General features: G+C 36.4%; 1 protein-coding gene and 1 long non-coding RNA gene across 7 annotated transcripts in view; one reads left to right on the top strand and one right to left on the bottom strand.

Moving 5' to 3' along the window:
• LOC123875903 (E3 ubiquitin-protein ligase Nedd-4) overlaps window positions 1-22,405 on the bottom strand; it is a 32,490-nt gene that overhangs the window by 7,677 nt on the left and 2,408 nt on the right. For 2 of the 6 annotated variants that reach the window (XM_045921989.1, XM_045921994.1), the window contains exons 2-13: window positions 19,449-19,528; window positions 18,937-19,018; window positions 18,019-18,057; window positions 17,217-17,386; window positions 15,198-15,345; window positions 14,891-14,911; window positions 14,438-14,467; window positions 13,453-13,482; window positions 10,960-11,075; window positions 9,997-10,216; window positions 4,651-5,256; window positions 481-562 (exon numbers count right to left, since the gene is read on the bottom strand). In XM_045921989.1, the coding sequence (XP_045777945.1) occupies window positions 481-562; window positions 4,651-5,256; window positions 9,997-10,216; window positions 10,960-11,075; window positions 13,453-13,482; window positions 14,438-14,467; window positions 14,891-14,911; window positions 15,198-15,345; window positions 17,217-17,386; window positions 18,019-18,057; window positions 18,937-19,018; window positions 19,449-19,528 (1,624 nt within the window). Of the gene's footprint in view, window positions 1-480; window positions 563-4,650; window positions 5,257-9,996; window positions 10,217-10,959; window positions 11,076-11,907; window positions 11,974-13,452; window positions 13,483-14,437; window positions 14,468-14,890; window positions 14,912-15,197; window positions 15,346-17,216; window positions 17,387-18,018; window positions 18,058-18,936; window positions 19,019-19,448; window positions 19,529-22,405 lie in introns of all 6 variants that reach the window. The other 4 variants (XM_045921990.1, XM_045921995.1, XM_045921992.1 and 1 more) reach the window with 4 other exon arrangements.
• LOC123875940 lies at window positions 17-21,870 on the top strand. Its single transcript, XR_006798225.1, has 3 exons — window positions 17-81; window positions 9,059-9,062; window positions 21,857-21,870. It is a non-coding gene; the product is annotated as an uncharacterized LOC123875940 (long non-coding RNA).

Here is a 22,405-nt window from a genome sequence, read left to right on the forward strand (position 1 = left end):
TGTAACACTCATGCAATTGAGTTGAAATATCAGCAGTTAGACAAACAAATTAATCGTGGTATGAACCCGTTATATATTTTAGTACAAAATGTCGTCAAACCACGAAATAAGCTTACAAGTGTAAATTAAAAATTTATAACACCCCCGACAAGTGAAGGTTACAGTAACTAGAAAAGAGCTGATAACTTTCAAACGGCTGAACCGATTTTCTTGAATTATAGCTAAGAACACTCTCGATCAAGCCACCTTTCAAACAAAAAAGAAAATTAAAATCGGTTCATTAGTTTCGGCGCTACGGTGCCATAGACAGATACACACGTCAAACTTATAAGCCTCTTATAGCCTCTTTTTGGGTCGGGGGTTAATAATAATTAGTACGATTTTAGTCCTTAATCTAAGGGTAAACAGTTACTTTTGGCATGACAGTTGACACATACAGCAAATATGGCGAATTTTTTATCAAAATGAAGCTAAGCTTACCATCACTGTTAGGAAGATTTTGACTCTGGCTTGTACTCGACGTGCTACTGCGTGTGCTTTCCGTGGACCCGTCTGTGTCATCCTATAAGCATTCAGTTTTACATCAAAACCACAATGTGGAAACGCAATATACAGGGTGTTAGCAGAACCCTAGCAAAAAACTTAGCGTTGTTATTATTATACTACCTAAACACAATCCAATGACAATAACCTTAATAAATAAATTGTTTAATTTTGTACTTTTAATGATTAAGTATATTTCAAACCAGCAATGTATGTATAGCGTGTAAAATTCGAGTCACTGCCCCACCTACGACGCGGTATTGACCTCGAGTGGCCTACTTAGGCAACGTGATTGACCTCAGTCAGATGTTTTATTTGCAATATATTGTGAACTTTTAAAAAATACAGGATTTTTTTAGTAATCATCAGTACTATCACCTGTTCTCGTTTTTGCTAGCGTTCTGGTTACACCAAAGTATAAGTGCTACGTATGTGTATAGTGCAGAATTTTAGCTTTGATATAGCTTATAACTCCGGGTAAATCTGTTGGATAGGAGCAGGCGGTTACATTCTTAGCTTAGCTTGTATATCTGGGTAAACCTGTAAGTACCTGCATATTGAGTACTGCAGTACATACTAAACGTAGCTTTTGATATGGTGTTACTTCTGGTACAATTATATCATGCGATGGGTTTGTCACTCATACCTATGTGACGTTTCGTCGAGTTTCAACGACAGAGACTACGAAGCCGAAATCTCTTTCTAAAGTTCGATGTAAAATATTTCCTGCCAGGCAATGTACAATACATTTTACCGTAATCGCCCTTCTGTAAATTAATAGGTAGTGCTATTTTCATAGGGAACATCTTGAAAGTAGTATTTTTAGACGTTGATACAAGTCAATGTGAAAGTGCCTAAAATGTTGTTTTTTATCTTTATACCGACTTATTCCGACTAAAGCATGAACTAAAAACCACATCTAAAGCAAAAGAAAACAAAACAAGCTATACTTTCTCCAGTACACCTAGCTTTAGTAATTTAGCACGATGGAATACAGCTTGCAGTACAGGCTACATATAGATCGATGCCGACCAGAGAATAATATATGTATATGTAATATGTTAAAAAGATTTTCAATACTGCAGGGTATAGGAAAACATACATGCAGGGGCAAAACCAGTCTAAATACTACCAACAACCACCAAATATTATCATCATACATCATCAATCAGTTGCAAAACAATGCCATTGATCCTGATATTTCGTCTTAAATAAAGTATTTTGCATCTTTTTCGTTTTATCAGTTTTCAAAAAGGACGGAAAACAAGTATTAAATTAACACCTTATGTATTCTTAATACTAATAGAGAGAGAGCCAGCGCGTGCCAGACCTACGTTATTTTATAAAAGTTGAGAGTTTATCTGCGTAATGACTATTGTTCCCAACAAAGGGAAGAACGATCAACGACTATGAAGTTTTGGTCATGGTGGCTTTGGGAGATAACAGACAATAAAGGTGTAAAAAAGCTTACGTCAAAGTATAAAGACTAATTTTATATAATTATTTTCATCGGAATAGTATTAGAAATCACGTCATGCATTGCCAGACACCTAGTGTCATGCCAACCCACCGCCAGACACCCTTAAAGTTTAGAAGTTTAAGTTACTTATCTCCCAAAGCCACCATGATCCAAACTTCATAGTATCTAATCGTTCCTCCCTGTTTGGGGATAATACGCAGAGAAACTTTCATCTGTTATAAAATAACCAAGGTCTGGCACGCACTGGCTCTTAGTCTATAAAAAAATAGATGCCAATACTCTAATCAAGACCGCACCGAATCTACATTTTGAGAAAAATATAAGACATGAAAAGCTTAGCAGTAGCAGATGTATCAGAAATGGAAATGGTATTTTTGAAACTAAAATTCACCCAAATCTAATAATTCATATTGAATTTTATAAGTACACATCAGGTACCTAGTCTTATTTTTAAAAATATCTAAACTTACCTACTACATCTAGCAAAAAAATAATATTTATAGCATTAAAAATATTATAATTCATCCTATAAAAAATATAGAGTATGTATTGCAATTTTAAATAATGTGTTTGCAGAGTTTTTTTTTTGAGGTAATCTTTAAGGGAAATCAAATTTTTGTAACTAGATAGTAGGTATATTATGATTTTACAATGCTTAAAAACATTTATTCAATTCTTGCGTTAACGATTATGTAAAAAGAAAATTCAAAAATATACTAATAAATGTATAAATAGTACACGCATCACCTAAAGCTAACAAGTGTAAATTAAAAATTTATAACACCCCCAACAAATGAAGGTTACAGTGACTAGAAAAGAGCTGATAACTTTATTTATATTTATAGCAGCTTAGATGTGGCCTTAGATTTTAGGAACGGTGTATTATTAGCACAGTGTTAGTCCAAGCGTGTAGCACGGGTAGAAACGTCACAATCGCCGGTTGTCCTTCACAATGTCCTCAACATGAACATATAGAGTATACGTCTTGATATATTGAATTAATTATTATTAATTGTTCGTAAGGTCTGTGTAGATACAGAAGAAATCAAACTAAGCGGACCTCTGTTTTACAGATTTTCTTTTTGCCGATCAGGGTTATGCATAATGATTTTTTTTTTATTGCAAGAGAGGCTTGCTGTTTTGAAAATAAATTAAAAACATTGTTTTTCTTATCCCCCCCCCCCCCCACTACTTCTTTGCAATGTTGTGAGAATATAGCTTTAAGGTACCTGTCCATTGCAGCGGAGCGGATAGGAGGCGTGTTCAGCAGACAAATCAGATTCCATAGAAATGACACAAAAACCTTTTACGACACCTCTCAACAATTTGATTGGTCTACTGCACATTTCCGCTTCACTCCGGTTCAATGGATAGGCACACTTAGGCTGAGACACTGTTAAAACGAGACAGCGCTATACCGCTGGCATAAATCTGTCTCGTTTTAACTGAAACTTAAGTCTAAGCAAAGTCAAAGTGGGCTCTATAGATTTCAACCTTATTCCGGTAAATTGGGTCTCAATTGTATGATTTCTCAGAGTACCTGTATACGGGAATGTAAAGTATTTGTATATCGAATCCTCTATATGTCCATCACTCATAGACAATCGCCCAAAGCACAAATCGTGGAAACAAGCGAGATTTTGGGCTATGACACGCAGTGCACAATGCTATGACTACTTAAAATCCCTAATTAACCTAACTTTATGATGATTTTTAACGATTCTTGTGAAAAAACAAAACGCACACATTCAAACACAATAACACTCGATTATGATCACATATTAATATTGGCTTATAAAGCGGCGTGGAATAACATACTTCTTTTATGTGGAACAATCTAATATGGGCTTTATTTTGTAGGGAATACGATGCTTTTTTGCGACTTGTACTAAGCCATAAAGGCTTGAGGTAATCAGTGGCGTGCATAGTGTTTGGGCCCAAGATATGCATGTAAGCACGTACATTCGATACTAAATATCATAAGTACCTAAAAAATACCTATCAAACAACAGTTATCAAACATTGTTTCGATCTATAATGTAATACTCCCCCCGCCCCCCCCTTACTCAACCCAACTTTTTCCCTAATATAGACTAATCACAATTTATTTTTTTATCATCAAAAATCTTCGCAATGCATTCAATATCTACCTATTAATTAGCAAGACGGTAGCAACATGCATCGTACTTCTTACATTAATAACGCCCATATTAGTCCGTTCTACACAAAATGCATCGTTATGTCGCCAAATTCTTGTCACAAAATCTCTAACCTAAACTAAATCGACAGATCTAAATCTAGTGCCATTCTTTTCCGCATGAAACATTATGAAAGGGATAGCAATACATTTAGATCTGTCATATTAGCTAGTTTTAGAGATTGTGAACAACAGATTAACATTGGAATTAATAGCCAAGATAAGGGCTACTTTAGGGGGTCATTCAGATGACATATGTCATATTTAATCTTTGTCTTGTGTTTGACTTTACAGTCTTAAGGTTGAATATGACACATGTCGTCTGAATGGTCGACTAAAAGAAGCCCCTATCATGATTAAGAATTCCAATGTAAGCCACAATATAAGCCAACAGTTACACGTCACGCCCGCAAACCCGTCGGCTGCTTACCTCCGAGTCATCCAAAGAGCTTGCGGTAGTCCTCCTTCGCCTAGACGACGATTGTCGCCTCTCCGGAGTGACCCCTCCCGTAGGCGTGCTGAAATGGTTTTCATCAAACGTCAGGGATTCCGTCGAATCGTCCCCAGTCTCTTCCGTGAACGTCCTTTCCCTCCCAAACGTTATTTCCTCAATCTCCGTCCTCGAATCGTAATCTCTATCATCTATATCTTGATCTATGACTCCATTGGATTCCGTATCATTAACAACTTCATTCACTTCATTAGAAGTTTGTCTTTCGTTTTCAGCTTCATTGACTTCGGACTCTACCGTTTCTTGACTAGAATTTTGATTCTCATTGGTTGAATCTTGAGCATTTTCGACAGTCTCTTCTGTAGTGGCCGTCTCTTCCACACTTGGAACATGTTCATTTGCACATACGACATCATCTTCCTCGTTTGGACTTTCTCTTACATTAGTATCACAGTCATTGCTTATATTTGTTGTAGGTTCAGTTATTGTGGCTGCAGAAGCCTGGTCTGCCAGCTCCGGGGAAAGGATCGGCGTAGAGTAAGGAGTGTTTTCAGTCGATTCGGCTCGCCTATCACTCACTTCCTCCTGTTAGAGATTTCGAATTGATACTTCTTGCTAGCTATTTTGTATTTATAAACATTTAAATATTAAATTTCTAAAAATTATCTATACCCACAACTGAGCTTTGAGCGTAAGTTTTGGGGTGAATTTGACCCAGGAGTAAGGTTAATTAATCAGCAAATTCATGAAATTCCCATAAATGTATTGACATTTTAGAAACTCTCAAGGCTCTAATCAAGACGTCTAAATTTGATTTTCTTAGAAAAAGCCAAAAATACTTAAAATTTTTGTCTACGACAAGTGAGGACAACACGATGTTTTTGTAATCACACCCGATTCCAATTCAAAACATGAACAATTTGCGAAAATACCTACATAAAAGCCACGTTAGTTCTGTACCGAATTCAATTGTTCACAAAACTTAAGAAGTCAACCTGCCATAATGAATTTGCTTATTCAACTATTTACTATACTCTATCTGCGGTAAGAAGTTAGTAAAGCGCTCTCTCTGTTACATAATCCCATGCAAATGATAGAGACAAAAATCTTAGTGGGCGTTAACCATTTTGGGCCACCAATCAATCACAAAGGGAGCTATGTTTTCTAATTGAATTTCGAATGTTTTTTTAAAACATGTTTGTGATTGGTTGGTGTATCAAAATGATTAGCGCCCACTGAGATATTTGTCTCTATCATTTGTATGGGATTACATAACAGAGAGAGCGCTATACTCACTTCATGCCGCGGATAAGGTATAAGTGAAAAATCTGCGGTTAAAAAGGATGCTACAGTTTTTTGGGTTGGTTTACAACTGGTCGAACTTGGTGTCAACTGAATAAGCAGCTTTTTTTACGTAGATATTTTGCAAATTATTCGCTTCAAAAATTCCATTAAGGAGAATAATAAATTAGTGTGCCATGAGCATGAATGTTTTAGTTCACTGTGTACTATTAACCATTATGACAACACGGAACACCATAATTTTGTACTGTAGAGATTAAAAAATTAGTCACACACGTATAAATTGTGCATATAGATCGAACAGAGAAAGTTGAGGCGAACACCTTCGTTTAAAACCGGCTGAGTTTGTTGTGGGCTCTTCTCAGACTTGGGTGCGTTTGGAACCCTCGCAGCTTTAGTTTTAAGTTACGTAATTAATTATCACCACTATATCGTACAAAATTTACCATTTTAATAATTTATAGTACAAAATTGTACCTACTTTTAAAAAAAAGTCTGGATTCAAAATCGCACTGCGTGAATTTACCCCGCAAATCTCTTGCTGAAACGAATCGTTCTGTGATACCGACTTTACATTTATACAGTATTTTAAGTCTCATTTGTGTATACAGATACGGGCGCCCAATTCTAGTTTTTTTTTTTTTTTTCTCAACTAGTATCTACATCTTTTTCTTTTTAATATCGCGGAAAATAGGATGGAAAATGCATTTTAAAAAGGGTTTGAAAAGTTTGTCTGTCCTTTTCTAATTACATTGGTAAGAAAAAGATGCGAACGCTCTAAAACTTAGTTGCGCTCGGATCACGAATCCACGAGTTATTTGCCTTAACTTTCTAACTCGAACCTGAACGTACTTTCCTTACGTCGCTTGCTGTATTCGATTATTCAGAAAAATATTGATAGTTCCTATAGTCTGCAAAATATATACTTTGAAAACTTTACATGTATTTTTTGTACTTAATCAGTTATTTGTCAAAACCTTTTATCGAACTATAATACCAATCTAGAACTAATAAACGATATATAACAAGTTATAGTAGAAATACATAAAATAATTGACTCCATTGTTAGTCTCCCAATGTCCAGCAAAAGCCCATGCTGCGAAAAATTTCTAAATGAAAACATAGGCTCGAGGCACATTGTGGCATAGCTGTATCGAATTGACGCCACACGTCTTTTCCAAAATATTGCAATTTATACTGAAGTTTGTTTACAATGTATATTTTAGTAAGTAAAGTTTCTGGAGGCTTGCCGCCGCAATTTGAGAGCCTCGTAGCGTCCGTAATTATCTCTGATTGGCAGTTACTCCATCACTATTGGGTAAAATGCATTGTTGCAGCAATAATATCATAAACCAATCACAACAATTAGATTATAGCGTGCTAAAGGATAGGAACAAAATGCAAATGTCACGCAAATGCGTATCATCTTTATTTTACTTCATACATTGTACACTAAGGGCCTTTTTAATGTCTAAATGTTATTTAGTGGGTGAATAGTTACACATCGATCTTTCTCGTTTTGACATCTATATTTTGACATTAGATGGAAGAACATAATAAAACAGTCTAACTGAACAACCGCTAAACATTTATTAGTAAGGGCTTAAAAAGTGAAGATGTATAGTAATACTTCATACTTTTAACATTATACCTTATTTTATACTTTGTAACATTTTAGAAAAATCGTGTCACGTCATTCCTGCCCCAGTGTGTCTTGACTCTCGGAGTCATAATGGAATATCATGAAATACGTTTCAGAAAGTTTATTTTTATTGTATGACTTTTTAATATTTCATAATTTCCCTATGCTTACCGACACCGCAATGATTTTGTAAAAATTAAAAAAAAAACCTTAGTATGGTTAGTTTTGATGCAACTTTGAATTATTTTGGGATACTACCATTTTCGTGCATTAATAGTCTTTAGAGATTTCTCGGAGTTATGATTTATCTATTTTTTTCGAAGAATGTAATAGGCTTCAGTGTTAAGTAATATAAATTGAAAAGAATATGATTGCAAAAACAAAGCGCTTAGTAAAGTAAAATAAGCTATTTACTTTTTCAAAAATTTCATTCAATAGAACTGATAGTTAGGGATAATACGGTAATAATCAAATTCTCACCATCATCTCTACCATGCAATCCTAGTACAAGTAAATAGATATTATTTTGCAAAATAAAACATTTAAAGCATGTTAACATGCTTGTAATAATAAACTACATACTCTGTAAAAAAATAACTTTTCGAAGTACACACAAGTAGGCTTAGTACAAGTACAAGTATGCACATTTCGACAACGTTAATAGATTTCGAGTATCGAAACACTTAACGTCATATTAAAATGATTAATATATGATAATATTATATTATTAATGATAATATTAATAGAAATCGAAGATTGGAATACTATAAAGTCACAATAAAATGCAACTAAATTGCTTGGTTTTGAAGCTTGAGTTCGTATATATACAATACCATACATCTACAGTCAAACGGAAACTGCACGTTAAAATAAGGGAATTAAGGTCAATTTTACTCTGAGATTACAGTATTTCAATACTCGAAATCCATCAACCTTTTTTGAGAAGTGCAGTCTTATTAGGAGTACTTGTATAATGTTCCTATTTTATGTTACATGCATTTGATAAGCTAAACAAATATCGGCATGCAATTCGAATCCCACTAATATTATAAATGCGGACGTGCGAGTGTATGTTTGTCCTTCAATCACACCGCAGCAAAGTAACGGATTGGCGTAATTCTTTGCATGAATACGTATCTTTTTATCAAAATAACTTTTTATCAAAAAAAAAGTTACTGCCGGAATTTCAAAAACCGAACTCCGCGAGGACGAATTTACGGACAACTATCATCTAGTTAAATGATTTTTCGTTATGATTTTCCTTACTTTGGACGATAATTTGAAAGTATGTACTTTAAAAATTAAAAATGTTGTGTTGCATGCAAGTTTTGTTCATATTATCTTTAAGCTGAAATCATCAGCTCTACAAAAATCAATCCTAATCAAAAAGTAGTAATTTATGTCTGTCTAACAAGTGTATCTGTAAACTTTTATGTACTAAAGATACGTAATAAAAAAATATAATCTAAACGACTAAGTTGCCTAGTACCACTTTTTGTATCGATAACGTCGATAGATTTCGAATTTTAATCCATCTTATTCTGACGTAACTCACTCACTATCACTGAGGATAGAGGATGATTTTAAAAATTCGCCGACGTTGATGTAACATCGAACTTCGAAATATTATTTGGCAAAAGTAAAATGAACCGAAAGATAGTTCTAGGTTTTAATCCGTCCATACATACACCGCCAGCGCCTCGAGCGAAAACATAATCGTACAGATCGTAAAACAAAAATTGTACTGAAAAAACAACTTTAAAACGAGTACATTTTAGGTTCATTTCACTCTGACTTAATTGGGTTTCCACACTCTAATTTAATTAACGTTGGCGAGATGTCAAATCTCATACTAACCCTACAGGTGAGATTGCAATGTGCACAACTGTTATCGGATAAAAAGTCATAGCACTTCGACGCTCGAAATCTACCAACGTTTTTGGAATGTGCGAGATCGCACTAACCTTACTGTACAGTAAGGTATTAATTACTACTCATATTATATGTATTTGTTGGTTTATTGGTTTATCCTTCATTCACGTCGCAATGAAACAACGGATCGACGTGATTTTTGATAGGTATTGTTAAAGAACCGGAGAATGACATTGGCTACTTTTATACCAGAAAATCAAAGAGTTCCCACAGGATTTCTAAAAACCTAAATCCACGCGGACAAAGTCGCAAGCATCAGCTAGTTGTCGAATAAAAAAGGCTAGTGTCTCGAACTCGAAATCTATCAACGTTGTCGAAATGTGCAAAATCGTACTAACTCTACTGATCGCACATTACGAATGAGACACATAATTTTTATATGACTTTAAGATAACTTTTTTCAAGACAAGGTTACGGTCCCTATTTTCATCACATGTAGTTGTACAGACCTGAGACGGCACGGCAGGCAGATTCGTGGGCAGACTCGTGGGCGGCGAGGCGGGTAGTGCGGTGGGCGTGGGCAGGCTCGTGGGCGGCGTGGGGGGCCGCGGCGCAGGGCTGTGCCCACGCGTGGGCGCGTGCTCCTCGTCCGAGATGTGGAACCGTCGCTGAAACTCCGTCACTGCCGTTTCCATACGTTCAGCTTGTGATTCTATGCTTATGTTGCGCCTGGTGGGATAAAATATGCATCACACTATCACATCACACTGATATTACAAAGGCGAAAGTTTGTGTGTATGTGTGTATGTTTGTTACTCCTTCACGCAAAAAGCACTGGACAGATTTGGCTGAAATTCGGAATGGCGATAGATAATATCCTGGATTAGCACATAGGCTACTTTTTATCTCAGAAAATCAAAGAGTTCCCACGGGATTTCGAAAACCTAAATCCACGCGGACGAAGTCGCGGGCGTCAGCGAGTACTAATATAAATCCCAACACGTGCATGTCTCTTTATCTTTTCAAGGAAAATCTGTTTAACCGATTTAAACGAAAGGCAAAGAGATAGCTTGCTTCATATTATCATGAAGAATCATATTAAACTTTGTTCTTAAAAGTAAATAAAACTACTATTCATAATAAATCTGTTTTAGAATATACAGACAAAGCCCTCTCATATGATACCCCACTTGGTATAGTTAGCTCACTTTTAAAAATTGAAAATACTAATTATTATTATTATTAGTTCTACCTACTTGCCTACATGCCAAATTTCCTGATTCTAGGTCAACGGGAAGTACCCATAGGTTTTCTTGACAGCCACGACAGACAGACAGACAAACGAATCTACAAAGGTTCCTTTTTTCTTTTTGAGGTACGGAACCCTAAAAATAAGATTTGTGCGCAGGTGCAGCAGCGTAACTTAAGTGATACTATAGTCGTGGCTTATTAAATTAGTGATTTAGACTCACGTGAACGTAGGCCTCTCCCATTGCGTGGATCGCGCTATATGATTCACGTAATACGTGCGTCCATTCGCATCCTGTCTCTCCTCCCAGCCTGGAGGTAGGACGTCTCCGCCGATCGCCTGTAAAGAACAATATTAAGAATAATCTTTGAAAAGAGCAACCGCCGAGTTTCTTGCTGGTTCTTCTCGGTGGAAAAGGCATTCCAAACTAGTGGTAGATGCTTTTGACGATTCAAAAGTACTTCTAAAAGTCTAACTGAACAAAAATAATTTGAATTTATTTTTAGGGATCCGTAGTGTACCGAAAGGGTACCAAACGAGAGCCTATTACTATACTCTGTGCGCGGAAAGTATAGCGATCTCTTTGTTATGTGATCCCATATCACACTAATATTATAAAGGCGAAAGTTTGAGTGTATGTTTGTATGTTTGTTACTCTTTCACGCAAAAACTACCGCACGAATTTGGCTGAAATTTGGAATGAAGATAGATTATACCATGGATTAACACATAGACTACTTTTTATCCCGGAAAATCAATGAGTTCCCACGGGATTTTTAAAAAAAACCTATATCCACGCGAATGAAGTTGCGGGCATCAGCTAGTAAATGTAAATATATTTTTTCAGTTAAACGTTGCCTGGCTGGTTGGATCGCTAATTAGCGATAAGGCCGCCTTTTGTATCCTCCTTCTGTCTGTGTTTTTTGTTACTTTACTGTAATCCTTTTTGTGGTGTTACAAATAAAGATAATAAATTTAAATTTAGTATTCTGCTGAAAATTTAAAATTAGTATTATGTGAGTTTTTTATCCCACTATAACTTCTTATACACCCTGAAAACATTACACTCCTTTTTTGAGCAGTTGTGTAAATAAGCGAATAGCATGCAAAAGAACTGAAGGCGCGAACTAATAAAATAAGCGATCGAAAAAAAAAACTAAAGTGAACCTACAATATCAAAGTCCGTGGCCTCGACCAGCTGCCAGTCGTCCCCGGTCAGCGACGGAACCGACGACACCTGGTGCCAGTCAAAACCAAGCTTTATGACTATAACGTTAAAGTGTACTTCTACTTATGCAATTAGATGGCCACATGCCACCTATTGCCGGTCAAAACTAAGCTTTATGACTATTGTGTTACGGTGTACTTCTACTTATGCAATTAGATGGCCAAATGTTACTGTGTCTCTATTGCCGGTCAAAACCAAGCTGTATAGTCACTGTAATAAGGTTTATTTCTACGCATACATTTGGCTGCCTGCCCAAGTGTTATAATTTAATGCCATTGACGTTACGGACAACATCTAGTGCTAGTCAAAACTAAGTCTTATGACTATTGTGTTACGGTGTACTTCTACTTATGCAATTAGATGGCCAAATGTTACAGTGTTATATTGCCAGTCAAAACCAAGCTGTATAGTCACTGTAATAAGGTTTATTTCTACGCATACATTTGGCTGCCTGCCCATGTGTTATAATTTAATGCCATTGACGTTACGGACAACATCTAGTGCTAGTCAAAACTAAGTCTTATGACTATTGTGTTATGGTGTACTTCTACTTATGCAATTAGATGGCCAAATGTTACTGTGTCTCTATTGCCAGTCAAAACCAAGCTGTATAGTCACTGTAATAAGGTTTATTTCTACGCATACATTTGGCTGCCTGCCCAAGTGTTATAATTTAATGCCATTGACGTTACGGACAACATCTAGTGCTAGTCAAAACTAAGTCTTATGACTATTGTGTTATGGTGTACTTCTACTTATGCAATTAGATGGCCAAATGTTACTGTGTCTCTATTGCCAGTCAAAACCAAGCTTAATTCTTATTGCGATAAGGATGATTTCTACGTATACATTTATATGCTATAATTTAATAGCATTTTGGCGGTACTGACGACACCTGTCAGGCAAAACCAAGCTTTATGACTAGTAAGAGTGGGTTTACTTCTAGTTTTGCAATAAGGCGGCCAAGTGTTATAAGGTTTGGTTTGACTGGCCATAAGGTGTCACTTAGGGCAAGTTAAATCCAACTTTATGTCTATTGTCTTACGGTGTTATTCTACTTATACACAAACGGCCAAATATTATAAATGAAATACCTTTTGATCCGTTAGATTTTGTTTAAACTACACTGACTGCACTGTCTATTAGCATGCATATAGGATAATAATATGATGTTACATAGGTTATTTAGTAAATATTAACAAACAATAAATTTAAAAATCTATAGCGACTAAAGTTAAATATAAAATGCAAGGTGAAAACCTTAAAAAAATATACTGACTGAAAACAAAACACTGAAAATTCTTTTTCGTGCAAAACACGTTTCACAAGTGTAAGTTGCAACAACTTTCACTCCAGTTGCAACGTCTGGCAATTGCACGAAAAAGTGAAAATAATTCTTGTGCAAAACATGTTTAATAAGTGCAAGTTGCAACAATTTTCACACCAGTTGCAATGTCTAGCAATTGTACGAAAAAGTTGAATTCTTACTGAATCTTCATCCATGCTAGACATAGGAGTCTGGATAATAATAATAAAAATTAATATCCGCTGGCTAGACGTAAATATTCTATCTATTATAACAGTACCATAGCCTGAAGATTTACATCATACAGTCAGTCGACGGAGATCTATAGACAGAGCAATCCAGAAGGGTGACGGGCGAGATAGGGAAGGGATAATACCGAACGAGCTGCAGAAGCCGACAAAAGAAATTTTGATTATTTTGCTTCGTACTGTGTTGTTACGATAAAATATCGCTTTAAAACAAAACTGGCTTTATCCAAAAATTAGCAGTTCTGGAGTTACAACAATATTATCTGTAATTCTGCGGGAAGAAAAGATCCTTTGTAAATATCCTTGTCTTGATACCTTCTATGATCTACGATGATAGTGTCATTTTTAACCCCCGACCCAAGAAAAGGGGTGTTATAAGTTTGACGTGTGTATCTGTCTGTGGCATCGTAGCTCCTAATCTAATGAACCGATTTTAATTTATTTTTTTGTTTGTGGCTTGACCGAGAGTGTTCTTAGCTATACTTAATCCAAAAAAATCGGTTCAGCCGTTTGAAAGTTATCAGCTCTTTTCTAGTTACTGTAACCTTCACTTGTCGGGGGTGTTATAAATGTTTAATTTACACTTGTATATTTAGTCGTTTTAAGCGCAATTATTACTTAATAGCTATAAAATCTAAATGTTGAATACGGTTACTTTTGTTTTCAATCTACGTCTAAGTGCTAAAACGAAAAAGCAGCTCATCCGCAAATATCAAGGGCTGTATGTATTTACTCTGTGGTGATACTAACTAAATCTAGCAACATAAACACAAAGACACGTTACATATTATTATGTATAGGTATGACTGACACGGCTCAAAGGGTAGGTTGCGGGATGTTAGTATTTTTATTTTATTTCATTTCAATTTTCAATATAAAAACCTTACTTTAGCGTTTCTACTCAAATAAATTGTCTTACGAGTGGTTCTTCCACGGTTATAGTGATAGGCTGAGCAAAAAAGATAACAAAATTACATTTAGATAGTAAAAACCGGCCAAGTTCGGGTCAGACTCGCGCACTGAGGATTCCGTACTCAGGTATTTTTTTTTTACATTTTGCACGATAAATCTGAGATTATTTTGCATAAAAATAAATAAAAATCTGTTTTAGAATGTACAGATAAAGCCGTTTCATATGACACCCCACTTGGTATAGTTATCTCACTTTGAAAATTGAAACACATTTTAGGTACCCTATAGGTTTTCTTGACAGACAAAACGAACGGACGGACAAATAGACAGACAGACAGATAGACAACAAAGTAATCCTATAAGGGCTCCGTTTTTCATTTTGAGGTACAAACCCTAAAAAGCAGAAAAAGATATAATAGTATTACTAACTAGCTATTCTACAGAAAGACAACTTTCTTACTGATTGTTCTTCCACTATGGTCTGATAGAAAAAGAAAAGGCGTTTTAAAATACATAAACCATAACAATTTCATGCGCAAATCAACAATTTCAGCTAAAAGTTGGGCCTAACAAGTTAATTTTGCATTGTGACACTACTTTGTACTAGATGGCGCTGAGCAGAATTCAATCACGTTATTTAGAAAACACGCACCTGACTGGATTGTTCTCACCGCACCAGTGGATCTGTTTTGGGTGGTCGAGGGAGCTAGAAGTTTGGCGCGACTGAAAGTGTGAGCAACAGAAAGAGAGAAGATGTGTACACTCACCGGCTGCACGTTGCCCACTTGTGGAGCGGGCTCCACCATCTCCCAGCCGTCGGGCGCGGGCTCAGGCGTGGGCTCGGCGCCCGGCTCGCCCACGCGCCCCACCAGTGCGTGGTACACCTCGATGTGGCCACGCACGCGCGACCGCGCACTACGGTTACAAACATTTCTTTTTTAATCATCATCTCAGCTCATCGCCGGCTCACTACTGAGTACGGGTTTTTTTTTAATTTACAGACTATGCCTCGGCTGCAATCAGACCTGCTAGCAAGTGATGATGCAGCCTAAGATGGAGTGTGCTTGCCTAAAAGTTGCCTATTCACTCTTGACTTGAAGGTACCCATATTAAAAGTGGAAGGGAAAACTGATGCAGGAAGGGCGTTTCATATCCCAGCGGTTCGGATTAGAAATGAGGAAACGAATCGCCTCATACGTGTCCGAGGAATTTCAACTATACTCCTCTCATAATGAGAAGCATTTAGGCCTCAGGCCAAGAGCAAATTGGTACATTTTACACTCCACTAAGAACATTATGAAGAACTCTCTGACATCTCTGTTTTCAATCGCAAGTTATATTTCATTACTTAAAACACATAATTTCGAATAATTAGAGGTGCATACTGAAGATTGTACCCCAGGCACCTCAATTGGTAAGCCAAAGTCTTAACCACTAGGCTATCACCATTTTAATTTTTATTAGTACACATATTTAACGCTCGCTACGCTTGCACTCGCTTTTTCTTTTCTCATGGTTTATTTGTCAATTTTCAAAAACAGTGGGTTACAATGGGACCACTGATTGTTTTAAAAATTTATTTTTACTGATTAATCCAAAATCGCTCTACTCTCACTCGCCATTGATTTCTATTTTAAATCAATTATATAATTCCATATTTTATTAGTTCAGCAGACATCCATTGAAAATCCTGCTTGCTTTGCATCCTACTAAAGACCCCTCACAACCACATATTTTACGTCGCATCTAGCATAACAGCATTGATGTAATAAAACTGATATATCCTTTCCAAGTTAAGCCACTTCCATCTTAAGCTGAAATCTATAGAGCGCACTTTGACTTTGCTTAGTTCAGTTTAAACGAGACAGATTCATGCAAGCGGTATAGCGCTGTCTCGTTTTAACAGTGTCTTAAGTCTGAGCAAAGTCAAAGTGCGATCTATAGATTTCAACCTTAGACTGTACCGTCCTCACTCGAGATTGCAGTCAAAGTTTAACTTGTAGTTGAATAAATAAACGACAGTTAATTAATCTCACGTACACTGCGAACACACTGCAGAAGTTAGAAACATTCCAAATTATATTTTCAAAAACAAAATCAAATACATAGCCGAATAATACTAGCTTTTGGTTAACTACAAAGCTCACACACGGAGGCAATACTGCAATTACGCAGAACAAAAAAAAAACAAATTGGATTTTTTTTTTAATCAGTGCGCAAATTCTTTTTGACTTATCTTTAACACAATATAATTCGATTAATAGTTCTGTTTTTAATTTTTTTATAATACTTTAGTAGAGTAGTAAAAATGTCTAGTTAACATTGGTTTTGGAATTCCTACCGTACAGACACCTGACCCAATACTTAAAAATAGCTGTTTTATCACAAAAAATAAAACTAGTTCAACTAATAAGTAAATAAATAGATGCTTTAATCATTTTTGTACGGAAAATCTATGAAGTAATTTAAAATAAACACGTGTTCAACACTTGTTTCTTTTTTTGGTGGTAAGGCCGTAGGTACGTTTATTTTTCATTTCGGTAAAACACTACGTACCTAGTTCTCATTGTGTTTTTTGTTCTTGTTATGTGTGCTATGAAATCTATCTATCTATAATACTTTGAAATTTGCGCATTGGTTAAAAAATCCTGTATAAAAATTAAAAAAACAAAATAAAACCTTCATAAAAACAACCAAAAAATAAAATTAATAAAAAACAACCAAAAAATAAAACTTAAAAAAAACAACCAAAAATAAAAATAAGAAGCATAGGCCCGACTACTTACACCGACCTGCGCGGCCGCAGCGGGTACTTGACGGACGGCGCGCGGGTCTGCGCCGCGCTCTCCACGGGCGCGCCGCTCAGCGGGATCTCCACCATGCCCAGGAAGTCGTCGCGGGTGAGCCGGTTCTCGTCGAACACCTGGATGAGCAGCTTTTGCTCTTGGGGCTTCACCTGAGGTGGAAAATTACGATTTAGATCCCCCATTGCTAACAATGGTAGATGCTTTTGACGATTCAAAGTACTTGTAAAAGTCTAATTCATCATCATCATCAGCCTGTGGACGTCCACTGTTGGACATAGGTCTTCCCTAAAGAGTCCTTAGCCTTCCTAATCCAGCCATTTCCCGCCAGCCGCTTTATATAGTCGGTCCATCGTGCTGGAGGGTGTCCCACACGCGGTCTCCACTCAAGGACTTTACGGCTCCAACGACCATCGCCTCCACGACAGGCATGGCCTGCCCACTGCCACTTCAGCTTGCTAATAGTTTGGGCTATGTAAAGTCTAATTGAATAAAAATATTTTGAATTGGAATTTGAGTCATAGATCATAGTGCACTCCCAGATCCTTCCACATAAACACTAGATGAGCCTGTGACTTTGTGGATATATTTTTGAAAATCCCGTGGGAACCATGGATTTTTACGGGATGAAAAGTAGCCTGTGTTAATCCAAGGTATAATCTATCCCCATTTCCTGCCAAATCCATCCAGTAGTTTTTGGAACAAACAAACATATACATATTTCCTATACAAACTTTCGCCTTTATAATATTAGTGTGATAACATTATTTATCTTTAAACTTACCCTGAATACAAACTCCTGATTCCATACTGGGTTTAAAGTCTGAAAAGATTGCGCCAAAAGGTTAAATATGCAATGAAATTGGGTACAAAATAAAAATAAAAACTTTTTATCACTTAGTCAATAGGTATGTACTATGTAACCACAAGCTTGTCCATGCGAATTTAAAATTTCTAAACACCCTTATTTACTCTTTTTTCAAATTTTCGGCGCTAAGAAATGGGTTCTCCAGTATGTAAGCTATTTAAGCAAGATCGAAACAGCGGTTGAGCCGTATAAAAGAAACAGACAGACACTCTTTCACATCTTTTATAATAATAGTATGAACATTGAGCAACCACCAAGTTTGTTACTGGTTTTTCACTCGGTAATGTGGACATTCTGAATCAGCCTGAACCATTCTGAACTTTACAAATAGAAACAGTTTATAACTGTATTTAAATAAATACTCTTTTTTTCTAGTATAAATCTATGCATATACAGGATGTATTTAGAATGCTATCGAAAACGAAGGTAATGGTACTGATGTTTACTGATACTAAAAAACCAAAAAAAAACACGATTTTTTTTAAATCTTTATTTTTAAAGTTCGCAATTACTACAAATAAAACATCTGACTGGCGCTACAGTTCAACGAACGTTGCACATATATGTGCCGCGGGGTCAATGCCCCGTCTTAAGCGGTACAATAACCCCGAGTTTTGCACACTGTACACTGCGAGTTTGAAAAATGATAAATCACTAAAACTACAAGTTAAATAATATATTATTAAATAGGTTAAATAAGGAAAAGGGTTACAAGTATAAGGCAAATGTTTATTGGTATTGGATTCTTTAGTATAATAATAGCGCAAAGTTTTCGCTAGGCATTCTAATTACAGCCTGTATGAGATTTTATATAGAAACAGAAGAAACGGTTACCTTCTTCTTGGTCTTCGTAAGAAAAGTTTCAAGCGTGACATCACCGTCCACCTTTTGCAGTTCAACGCGGACATACGGATCACTGAAAAACATTAAAGGACATATTTACATAACAAACATTTAATAAAGACAAAACTTTTTCCTTTCATCCTCGTTGGCAACTATTTTTCGTAACCAGCTATGAAATAAGTACTCTAAAATATAGTTGTCATCAGAATTAGTACCACTGCCATTCAGAACGATATAAATAGTAATAGTACGAACATAGTCTCAATAGCTCAACCGGTAAAGGAGTGGACTGAAAACCGAAAGGTCGACGGTTCAAACCCCACCCGTTGCACTATTGTCGTATCTACTCCTAGCACAAGCCTGACGCTTAGTTGGAGAGGAAAGGGGAATATTAGTCATTTAATAGTGCTAATATTCTTTTTTTTTTTTTTAAATTGTACATCCCCTCGCCCCGCCCAATGCTCAACTAGAAAGTAGTCATGCTTATGTAGAGTGGAACTCACCTAGCACCAAAAATGTCTTTTTTAGCCAATGAATAAGCTCCTACTATCTTCAACCGAAGCAGGAAGCTGTTTTCATCAGTCTGAAATTTAAAAAGGAAAATATTAATTTCAATATGTAAGTAAGTTAAAGCTAAATATTAATTTCATTATAGTATTAATTATTTATTTAAATAAGTAAGTTCAAAAAGCTTAAGATTGTGCTAAGTCGGTTTGATAATCACCCAAGCCAGGATGTACAAAGGTGTCTTTAGCAGACCAATCAGATTATTGATATATGAGGTGATAAATTTTTCAAGTACTCTTATAAGAATCTGATTGGGCGGCTGAACTCATCTCCGTTCCGCATCATACATACCCACATTCATACATACATACATACAAAGACTGCTAAAATCATAACCCTTCCTTTTGCTGCAGTTGGGTAAAAATAAATGATTTAATTTGTAGAAACTTTATACTAGCTTATGCCTGGCCTGCATTGTGATTCACACATCATCTATTTGTATATATTTGTATGTTGTATGGTGCCATATCAGAAATCTTCATACAAGTGCTAACATTAACTGTATAAAACATCTATGAGATAAATGATATGCAAATGTGTAATGTAATAAATAGACAGACAAACAAACATTAATTTTTATATTTAAAACTAGCTGATACCCGCGACTTCGTTCGCGTGGATGTAGGTTTTTTAAAATTCCTGTGGGAACTCTTTGATTTTCCGGGATAAAAAGTAGCCTATGTGCTAATCCAGGGTAAAATCTATCTCTATTCTAAATTTCAGCCCAATCCGTCCAGTAGTTTTTGCGTGAAGGAGTAACAAACATACACACACACACACACATACAAACTTTCTCTTTATAATATTAGTGTGATTAATAAAATGAACAGGAAGTAGAGTAACCTATGATGATATTGATGACTGATGACACACCCTACAACATATCAAATTATATATTTCTTACCTAAGCACTATGACTCATAGCATACTATCAAACTGAAACCCAAATATCTCGATTGAAGTAGGTGTATGTTTTATAAATACACTTTTTAATAGCCAATAATGAATTATTAATTTTATGTTGTAATGCTTAACCAACTTCCTTAACATAAAACTAAAGCTAAGGCTATTCAATGCAATTATTTTTCACATACAAATAATTATGACATCTTACATCTATATATACTAATAGACAGAGCAAAGCCAGATCTCTGAGTTACTTGACTGAAATTGCACTTGTCTATCTGTCAATCTGTCAGAGGCTTATAACTTCTGAATTACTGATCATACATTACTAAACTAGTATTACAAATGCAAGAGTGTCACTGCTCTGTTGCCTTTTCACTGCCTATCTGTTTAACCTATTTTGACCAAATTTGATACAGAGACAGCCTGTACATACAGAAGATGGAAAAGGCCTTTTAATCCATGAAAATCAGTTTCCACACGATTTTTAAAATCCAAAATCCATGCAGAAGTAGTGGGCATTGGTAAACCTATAAAAATTTGCATAAGAATTTCGTATATTATGAAATATACTTGCCTAATTAAAGTTATAACCTTTTTTTTTTTTTTTTTTTTTGTTGACGCTGGGGAATGCATTTACGCATCCCCCCCGGAGGGAGGGTATGTGGGACTCGCCGGCCGAGAGGCGACCGGAATACCCACTAAACCCCAGCGGCGCTACTGCGCGTCGCCTGGCGACTGGGTCACGGGAACGGCCGAAGCAAACAACCGCGACCCAGCCAGCGACGTCTGCTTAGGCAGACCCTCCACCGGGGACCTGCTCGGTCCCCATCGACGCACCTCCGGGACGCACCAACGAAGTGCGTCCCCCGACCTTGGGACGCGCACGTCGCCCGCGTCCCATCCTCCGCTTCATCCACTGTGCCCTCTGCTAGTCAGAGGGACACGCGGAGAAACCTCCCCCCCTGCCAGGTCATTAGCCATAGCCAACAATATCTCCGAAGAGAAATTATTAGCCATGTTACCGGGGCGCACCGGCCCGAACACTGCTCTTCCCCTCGGACGCATCCAAAAGGGACCAGCAGCATCCAGGCACACTGGGAGGTTACCTGGCTGGCGCCCCAAGTTATAACCTTGCTGTACTTGTTTATAAATAAGTAAACTAATAAAGATCCAATAATCAAACAGGAAATATTGATAATTTCCTTTTATAATTTTATTGCAGCAGGTAAAAATAGTGGTTTAATAAGTTATAACTAGCGGATACCCATTGTGTATTACTATGCTGAAAAAATTCATTAAAAAAACATTCTAAAACCATCCTCTCATTATTGCCTTTCTAATGAAACCAGTTTGAGGCACATTGGTCAGATGATTTCAAAGTCTATAATGGACACAGGTAGCAACATTTTTTGTTTTATATATTAAAGAGTTAAAGTAGATGATGCCAGCAATATCATCAGTGTAGTTTTATGTTATAAAACCCCTGTGGGAATTCTTTTAAGAAAAAGCTTTATGTTCAGTTGGAGTGGAAAGGAGGATATCAGTCATGGCTAATTTTCTTTAAAAAAAAATTAAACAATAAAAGGTCACTATCTACACCGACCCTTAACCTCTCGTCTGTGTTGGCATGGATCTGTGCGGGGTGCCTTGTGTGTGTTGTCATGGATCCATGTCATCCATGTCTATACTACCTTGCCTTCTCTTATTGGATTTTAAACTTTATTTCGATTAAAATAGAGTTTAAAGTCTAATGTTATAATATAGACAGATAAATAATGAACAATATACAGTCATTCATTTCGTTCAAAGTACCAAACGTTGCTTGGTACGTCCATTTGAATTTCACTTCCGGCGCGCAGGTGACGTCATTTCCACACAGACAACGGTAATTTATTTTTAATACTTTTAACAGACGAGAGGTTAAGGGATTACTATATTAACACCCTTATATTTTAACATCTGATATCAAAGATTTTTGGTATTG

This window comes from Maniola jurtina, chromosome 20, assembly GCF_905333055.1.
Source record: "Maniola jurtina chromosome 20, ilManJurt1.1, whole genome shotgun sequence".
Taxonomy (NCBI): Eukaryota; Metazoa; Arthropoda; class Insecta; order Lepidoptera; family Nymphalidae; genus Maniola; species Maniola jurtina.